The sequence below is a fragment of the Porites lutea genome, chromosome 7 (genome assembly GCF_958299795.1).
Source record: "Porites lutea chromosome 7, jaPorLute2.1, whole genome shotgun sequence".
Classification (NCBI taxonomy): Eukaryota; Metazoa; Cnidaria; class Anthozoa; order Scleractinia; family Poritidae; genus Porites; species Porites lutea.
The window spans coordinates 1123227-1132333 of NC_133207.1; the positions used below are offsets into that span (position 1 = coordinate 1123227).

At 37.8% G+C, this 9107-nt stretch overlaps 1 protein-coding gene across 1 annotated transcript; it reads right to left on the reverse strand.

The window, feature by feature from the left end:
- Positions 1-1412: 1412 nt before the first annotated feature.
- Positions 1413-4690, reverse strand: LOC140943552 (transmembrane protein 272-like). The gene is made up of 3 exons (XM_073392643.1): positions 4598-4690; positions 4322-4375; positions 1413-1844 (listed from the first exon to the last, which is right to left on the reverse strand). The coding sequence occupies exons 1-3, from the start codon at positions 4647-4649 to the stop codon at positions 1447-1449; spliced, it is 504 nt and encodes a 167-aa protein (XP_073248744.1). The 5' UTR covers positions 4650-4690; the 3' UTR covers positions 1413-1446.
- Between the last annotated feature and the right edge of the window lie 4417 nt (positions 4691-9107).

Below are 9107 nucleotides of genomic sequence, written 5' to 3' on the forward strand. Positions count from 1 at the left end.
CTTAAAATTCCTCCACTTGAGACAAACACAAGGTATTTGTAGGGAAAATACGACCTTAGTAAAATAATTATACTCGTCCACGTAACCTTGCCAAAAGAGTCAAATAAGTTGTCAGTCCGGGCCATAACCATTTTTGGATACTTGATCACGTCATCAATAATGGCTTCTGGTGCCGACTACGAGGGAACTCATTTACTACTCTTATTTGAGCCTTAGCGGATTTAGTCCTCTGTTATATTCCATGAAACCTCGCGAAATTAAGGACAAAGAGTGACTAAATACAACAAGCGAATTGGTGATAGCTTCGGATGCGATTTGAGAGAGAAATTCTGTGGAAAATTCGAACAAATGGGGCTTTCTGCGGGAGCGCCGATTAAGGAATCGCCTCTCTTAAGTTAACGTTTTCAGGTATGTAGCATTTTTTTTGGTTCCTACAAAAATGTTTTCAAAAACTAGAATAAATTTGCCTCCGATTTGTCAAGATTCCCGTCGAGTGCTCAGCGGACGTTGAAAGTATGGTTATGGAACAAGCTAGGCTCTGACTTTAGCTAACTTTAGGGTGGCGAACGGTACCTCGAAAAACGTGGGTCTCGGAAAATTTTGGCATGATCTCGAAATCTCGGAAACATTTTTGATAAGTCTCGTTTTTTCATGGTTTGTTTTTACTTTTTTTGAGTCTGGAAACTTTTCACCAAAGAGTCTCGGGCTTGGATTTTTAACTAGGATCTCGGCGTCTCGGCGGGTCTCGGATTTTACCATTCGCCACCCCTAACTTTCTTTGTTTAGAGCTGTCGGAGAGTTGTTTATTCCTTACTTTGGAACTGTTTGTGTTGCAAATTTTTGTTATTTATTGAATAAAAATGCAGTTTTTATGCTGTTTTTTCGTGCAGTGTTTACTACTGTATTTTGCTTCGGCCGATTACCGCACATGGATGTCATGAAAAAAAAAAAAAAGGTTAACTTCTACTTATTTCCAGTATATCTCCGCCAAGTTTACATTGTTTTGGTTTTGACCTCAACCAATCAGAAGGCACGAAGCCGATATCCAGAAATGGTTATGGCCCGGACTGTTTGTGGCCTCTTACATGCATATGGGAATTTAAAGGAAAAAGGTAATGGGTCGTTCAAAATGTTGCGTATAGTTGAAAAACCCTAGAATTATACATTGGAACCAAAAAAAGTATAATTCTTCAATTTAGTTTTAATTGAAATTTCTTTACACTTTCTGTAACCCCATTAGTCGTTGCGAATGGTCAATTTCTCATGTGCAGTTACGTGTCAAAGTAAATGGCGAAGGCCATCCTTTTTTAAAGCTATTTCTTTAATCTCAGATAAACATAACGTCCTTAGGCGGACGTCCATATACCTCGCGGTACCTTTAATTCTATGTAAAAGGTTGAAAAACAGAGTTCCAATTGTTTATCAGGCTTCAGTTACAAGTTGGTTTTAGCCGGCCTCCCCGCGTTGCCGGTCAACTTCAAAAAGCCAAAGAAAAAGATTAACTAAAATGCTCGTCACACACCCGATAACTAACACGACACCAAAAAAGATATAATACGAAGTAATTACCCAGAAAGCAAATAGATACAGCGTTTTGTGGCAGAAATAGGGACTCTCGGGATCGGTGTAGTTAGGTTCGTAATTTTTATAAATCCATACGTTGCCAGCAATGAACCAAGCAAACAGAGGCAGTAAGACGAGTCTGCACAACTGTTTGATCTCGTGATCTGCTCTGTATTCTACTGCGCATGCGCAGAAAGTGCTCAATAGACCAGCTGATCCGCCAACTATTAAGTAAATTGGGATCATGTTTTCCACAGGACAGTCATCCTTGTATTTAGCACCTAAAAAAAACACGATCATTAGTAACACTGCCGAAGGATTCGAAACATGATGAAAGTCGGCGATTTTGTTGCTGTTAGATCAAAAGTACGTGCTAAGTTATAAGAACGTAACTTTTCACCTTACTCGCGTACAAAATGTTCCTGCAAAGCTATATAGAGGAAGTTGTCGGGCAAAATTATGCAGTTTTCTCTAAACTGATTCGTTTTTGCCCGATCTCTAATGTAGAAATGCTTAAGCCAGTCGTCACTTAACGCATCAATTAATAATTTACCTGTACTGTACCTTGAACTGAATGGAGTCAAGAAGACCCCAAAACCTCGTGTTTTATCATTAATGTTTTCTTGTATGTATATTTCTAAATCGTGAATCATGATAATGGTTTAATGGTAATTCCACGAAGTGGCACTTACATCACCGTGTGCACTGCTCTTACAGAGGTGTCCTGAAAGTTTATTATATCCTTCTTAATAAACCTCATCCGTTTGGTCATTACAGGGAAATCGCAGACCAAGGCCTTCATGTATTGACCGAGCGATAGCGAGGTTAATAAGATATTTATTACATTACCTTTTTAGCGCTATTAATATAAAACACTGGAAGTTATTGAACTTGCAATCAATTAAAACCATTAACTGGTCAGCAGATAACTTTAAAAAAACACGTCACTTCAATGGGTTGTACACTTGAGCCCGCGATACAGTCATGTGATTTTGGTCAGCGAATACCTTTTTTGACAGCTGTCAATTGACCATAACATGGATATCCACTATCAAGTCAAACACAGATTGTATATGCCTTGGACACAAGGCTAATAATGCCCGGTCATTAAAAGGAAATATTGCTCGCTCAGAAGCCAATTGGACCGCGCGTACTATTGTAGCCATATAATAATTCTTATTATTAAAGGGTAAATCTCATGAACTGCGCATGTGTGAGCAGAAACGTAACTCTTGAAACATTCGGCAGAATTTTTCAAGATTAATCTGGCAAAAACAAGATGGCGACCACAAGTGGTAGAGCCGGCCATGGCGGTAAAAGATAGAATTCGGGTGGCAAAAGAACGATTTCTGATCTCAAGCAGGTATAAGAAAGCTTGGTTTTTTCGTGGCTTGGTGTGAAATTAGAGGTAGGATATGAAGGTTCCAGCGACAGAGATTTCGCGGCACGTTTGTATATTTTCATTTTTGTGTGTGTTGAATATTTTCAGCCTGAAATCGTCAGAAAATGAGGATATTAAGCCTGGGCCGGAAAAACATTTTTATGAAAAAGAGCCAGTGCTAGTGAAATTTAACCTCCTGTATATAACACTAACGAACTGAACCCAGCGTGACAAAACATTGCAGGAAACCATCATATTCGGGGACATAGGAAAATCGATTAGTTATTCAGATCTATAAGGCAATTTGGAGAAAATTAAAGAACAGAAAACTCTTATTTAGCCGCAACAGAGAGCTTTACGTTTCAAAAGAGGTTAAAGAAAATGCTTTTGCATCAGAGAACAAAGAGTGTAGGTTTTTGTCTAGGGTAAAGTGTCGAGAGTCGAGGGTAGTGTCGAGGGTCGAGGGTAAATGTCTAGGGTAAAACCGTAGTTTCATTGATAGTCTTTTTGTAAGAGATGCTTCTTTTTTTTAGCTTTGGTCGCAAGATTTCCCGCCTTTCTAGAATTTACAAAAATGCCCGTATGTTAATATACGCATTTCCTCTTTTCGTTGCCTCCTTAGTGTGAAACAAGCGACAAAAATAACATATTTATTCGCTCAGTCAAAATTTAGAACCCATCCAGAGCATAATCTACCCGCTAAAGAAAGAACACTTACTGGAACAAGCGGCATTTTGGCGGGAAGTATAAGTCTTATGTTGCCAAACGACCCCTTTTTCAATAAAATTGAATTCAAGCGAAAAACGGGAAGAGCGATTTTGACAGCGATTTCCGGAGGATGCGCAGCTCATGAGACTACCTCTTTAACCTTCACAGATACTGAAAGAAGTTGGGCTTGTCAGGTTTTTTAACAACACCTTCTTCATTCTTCTCCTAGGATTCCTCTTGAATTCTTAAAATTCCCGCGTGAATATAACTAAACTCAGCAATTCAAAAGTTACTGTTTTCTCTAAACTCCGCTTTGATCCTAGGTTCAAAACTATCTTCTATTTGTAAATGGTTTGAAACAAGAATTCATTTCATTCGAGCAAGTGGAATATTATCGTCCGATTGATGAGTGTAACAATTTTTGCGGTAGCCTTCATCAGAGACAGTCAAAGACTACGGCAGACAGAATAATTCTGATCAATAGCATTGGTACCACGTACCAAGCTCCGTTTGTGAAATAAATTCCTTTCATTTGCACTCTTTGGCTATGGCTATTCTTTTCAACTCTGCTGCCTTGAGAGTTTTATTTTGTACAGCTTCGCAAATCACGAGGCTTGGTAAATGTGCTCACCTGCCCCAATTATGTACCAGGGCTGTTAATAAACTTACCAATAACTATCATGGCTATCTGAAGTGGAAACGTCAGGACAGATAAAATCGCACCTGTAAAAAGAAAAATGCCACTTTATTAACTGCAGTAGATTAAAAGGCCCCGGCATTATTACTTAGGGTTCTTTACGTCGCTTTCAGACATTACTTCGTTAGACTTGAAAACTTGTTTTTATTGAACGTTTCCGGAAGAAAACGTAGAAAAAAGCATTCAGTCTCTGCTCAACTTCACATCCGATTAAGAAGTCAAGTTTAATAAGCAACAAAAAAACTTACGTAATGACAGAAAACTCCCCTCCTTCCAAGACATGTCCTCATTGGCTCCCATGTCTGTCGATTAGTTTGATTTGGATTTTCTTGGGTATACCTGCAACAAATCGGAAAAAAATTAAAATGGTCAACGGCCTGCCAAGTTAATAATTAGAGTCGGAATTCGCAATTTCAGAAGAATGAACGAGGAATTCAAGTGCGCCTCGTCGGTAAGATGGCGATGAGTTCGAGTTTATTTTACAGCCATGATTCGGTCAGTAAAGAATCATGAACAGGAAACCCCTAGCTCCTATTCAAACTGATCGAGCAGTTGTCTGCATTGAAAAAGCGACGATCTTTAAAATTCAACAGCATCACCAAAAAGCTTTTAAAAGATTATAGCAAATATATGGATTGAAATAAGTTTTCAATAGAAGGCTTACCTCAGAGTCACTAAATGACAAAATGAGTTGCTTGTTTAATGAAACGTTTCAATTCCTATGTCATTAGTTAAATTCCTATTTCATTAGTTTTCAGCATCAATATTAAAATTAAATTAAATAAATTAAATGGATGAATAAATTAATTATTTAATTAAATGACTTAAATAAACTATGTACAACAATAACTAAATGGTAACTTTGTACAAATTTCAACATCTAATCTAGTTCATGTTACAAATCAGTTCATTAATAAGACGTCTCTTAAAAACTTTAGTATTTATGATTTCCTTTAAGTCTTTACTTAAATTATTCCATATTTTCACACCACGGTAATGAAAAGCACGTTGGCCAGCATTAATTCTACAAGATGGAATATTGAGGCTATCTCTATATCTTGTCTGTCTATCATGGACAATAGGTCGAGTTGAAAATTTATCTGACAAGTAGCTAGGTGTCAGACCTTTGAGACATTTATGCATCATAACTGCATCATTGACCATAAGTCTTTGTTTGACACTTAGCCACAAGTGATCTTAGACCTGCAGAGATATGGTCATATTTGCGAAAGCCCAAGATAATCCTGGCTACAAAATTTTGAACAAGCTGAAGCTTTGGAGCTGAATGCCGAGGTATTGCTCCAACCTAGGAGCAATAAAACAGCTCGCTAAAAACAAAGCTATTAATGATTAACAAAAGTGTTTCCTTATTGATCTGGATCAGTTTGTTCTTACAACTAGCAACAGTTTTATGTATGTGTCCATCATATAAGGAGAGGCACTAATCTAAAAACACTCCAAGATTCTTTGCTACAGGTGTCGATGATATTGGTTTGCCGCAAAGTGTTATTGTAAAGTCAGGTAACTGTCGTAGCAATTGCGGCACGCCTATGACAAGAAGTGTAGTTTTATCTGGATTCACAAGTAGTGAATTGTGACAGCACCACCTACAGATTTCGTTGAGATCAGAGTTAACTGCGGAGACTGCGTTACATAGCTCATTAGTTTTAAATTTCAAGTAAAGTTTAGAATCATCAACGTAACAAGCAGTTTGACAAAGTTTAGGTACAATTAATAAATCATTTATATAAACAGTAAACAGAGCAGGGCCAAGAATGGACCTCTGTGGAACTCCATAATCAACCGGGAGAGGTTGCGGAACCACATTCCCAATACGAACATACCGGTACCTTCCTTTTAGGTAACTTTTAAACCATTCAAGCGCTGATGGAGACACACCAAGACCACGAAGTTTAAATAACAACAAGTGGTTTATACTGTCAAAGACTTTTGACATGTTCATCAACACCAATATTGAGATCTTCTTTTCATCCATAGCTTTTAATGGGTTATCAGTGACAGACAGAAGAGCCGTTTCAGTGGAATGGTGTTTACGATTGCCACTGTGGAATTGTGATAGCTTGTTGTTATCGTCTAAAACCTTGACAAATTGTCTGTGAGCCAACCTTTCATTTACTTTGGATGATACCGCTAGCAGTGATATGGGCCGATTGTTACATTGGTTTCCAGCATCGCCATCTTTAGGAACACAAGTCACTTCAGTGATCAAATTGCGTTCTGTGCATTCCATTCATTCCTGAGTGGAAGTCCAAACGAAAGCTGGCTACATACATGCGACGCACGCGTAATAACAACCTGGAGATTAGGATTGCAGGCTCCTCTTGTCGTCCGCAACAACACTCTCGTAAGAGCGCAGTAAAGTAGTACTGAGCACAATTTTTTTTTGGTTAATAATTCTAAGTGACAATGGCCTTATTTTTAATGGCCAGTGCCGTTTGGCTAATAGTAAATACTTTTCTAGCCAAACCAATAAGTGTAAAATTCAGTTTGACAGTGACGTTAAAGCCATGAAGATAAAATTAAATGGCAGAGGTTGGTTTCCGCAGGTCACGTGAGTTTACACTCTTTACCTCTTATTGGCCATATGTTGGCCATTAATTTGGGAATTTAAAAGAACTGAAATCATACGCGTGATTTAGAAATCGAACAAGCGCGCAGCATTTTATTTCACCCATTTTGAAAACGCAGTTTAATCGCCCAAATACAGGATTGGAATCGCTTCCAAATTACATTGATACAGTAATCGGCTTGGTTAAAAGAGGAACCGAAAGGCTTTTACATCTGAAACAAAATGAAGTGATGCGATTTTAGTAGAGGGACATGATGCGATTTAAAACAGCTACGATGAAAGTTAAAGCAAAAAAACAATGCGTTTCTCGAGTAAATCGCATAAGCTGAGAGCCAATCAGATTGCAAGGAGCACCAGTGATTTCAGAATGAACAAGAAATGCAAATGTACTTCGTCGGTAGTAAGCAGAATTTATATTTTTGTATGATTCTACATTTGTGATTTGCTGATATAAAAGCACGAATAACTGGAAATCCCTGCTGAACTCTTATTCAAACCGAATTAGACAAACTGTAGTACCTGCAAGGAGTTTTAAAAAGATGATTTAATAAAGTCGTAAATAAAAATATTGAGATGAGATTTCAATTTAAGGCCTACCTAACAATCACTTGCAAATGACAAAGTGATTTCGGTTGTTTGATCCACGAAACGTCTCTTTTCTCTTCTTGTCACTGGTTAGCCTCGCGTTTCTGTGGATTTGCTCTATTTTTTTTCTTTGGCGTACCACCTCGCTTTATAACTTTTTTTGAATCTTAACCCGGAAGTAGCAAAACTTTTTTTTTTGCTAAGTCATTAAAGACACGCACGGTTAGCAGTAAGTTTGACGTACCCATCGATAATTTTAGTCAATCAACTATTTTTGGAAAAAAGCTCGGTCATAGTTATTCATTCACAATCATGAACTATATTCTGGGACGCCCGTGATTCATTGCTAGGAAAGTATGGAACTAAGCAGCAGAACTATTTAAGTCAGATACTGGTTTGATTCTTTATGTGTGTTTGTCCCACGCTTTGCATCGGTTTCGTGCAGAGAAGACAGCTGACCATTGCAACGCTGGCTTGCTTGAGAAAAGGAATGGTTTGTGTTTGTTTTTGACTGTTTTATTGTAACATTTTTCTCACTATTTAATTTAGCGTTTTTAAGGTTTAAACAGTTTTATTTTTAAGTTTTCTTTTTCATTATCTGTGCGCACTGGGTAATAGGCGAATCCTTGCTGACGTCATTTTTGCTCATTCGCATACGCGTTAACAGTCCGGAATACTAATATCCCTAAAATTTAAGGACAGTTGCGACGTCATGGAGCTATTGTTCTCGAGGAAAATGGCGGATAGATTACCTAAACTACCAAAGTCACCGTTTCGAGGCTCTCAGGCACATTTTAAAACTTTTCATGAGGCATCCACAATATTTTTAAGTGGACAGCGTATCGGAAGCAATATTGGAAGTGTCTCGTGAAGTATTCAGCACAGGCTTATGTCCGTCTTTTAAACAACGCGATGTAGGCGAGATTTTGGTCGGTTTTCAAGGTAGGTGAAGAAGTATCTATTATTTTTTCGATTCACAGATTTTTTATGAAGTTTTCGATTAACTTTCATCATGTTGAACGTGGGGATGGTAAACAACCTAGAATTTTGGACAATTTTTGAATTCCGAGGTCCAAAACACGTACGTGTTCCACTCCCGGGTTTCACCCAGACATGGCAGAGCCGTGGTATTACTTTTTTTTTGCATTAATACGAGCCTTTGCCTTTTTTCTTTTCAAGGCCAAAACAACTTTATTATAGTCTTATGGATATTCACGTCTAACATCTCGCATCACTTTGCCGAATTTGCGGGGATAAAATTAAAGATCTTAAGTGCAAGGTTGATACTATAAACAGCTTGTTTCTGAATATTATTGTTGGATTCTCCAAATGTTCATTCACCGTTAAAAAAATTCAAAGAATGAAAGAAGGCAAATTTTAGCTGTAAATGACGTTATTTCGCTACTCCTTGAACATGCACTGATTATCTGGGATAAAATTAAAACATTACAAGTGATCCACGGTCTTAGTACATTCTAAAAATTGAAAAAAAAAAATGATTCTGTACTATAATTCATCGGATGAAAACTGAAAAGCAAAGTCTTTATAGTTAAAGGATTTTACACGAGACGACTGGCTGACAG

Coding starts and splice junctions, on each gene's coding strand:
- LOC140943552 (XM_073392643.1), bottom strand. CDS start 4,649: ATGGGAGCCAATGAGGACATGTCTTGGAAGGAGGGGAGTTTTCTGTCA. Junction 4,376..4,597: donor GGGGAGTTTTCTGTCATTAC/GTAAGTTTTTTT, acceptor TTCTTTTTACAG/GTGCGATTTTATCTGTCCTG. Junction 1,845..4,321: donor GATAGCCATGATAGTTATTG/GTAAGTTTATTA, acceptor TGTTTTTTTTAG/GTGCTAAATACAAGGATGAC.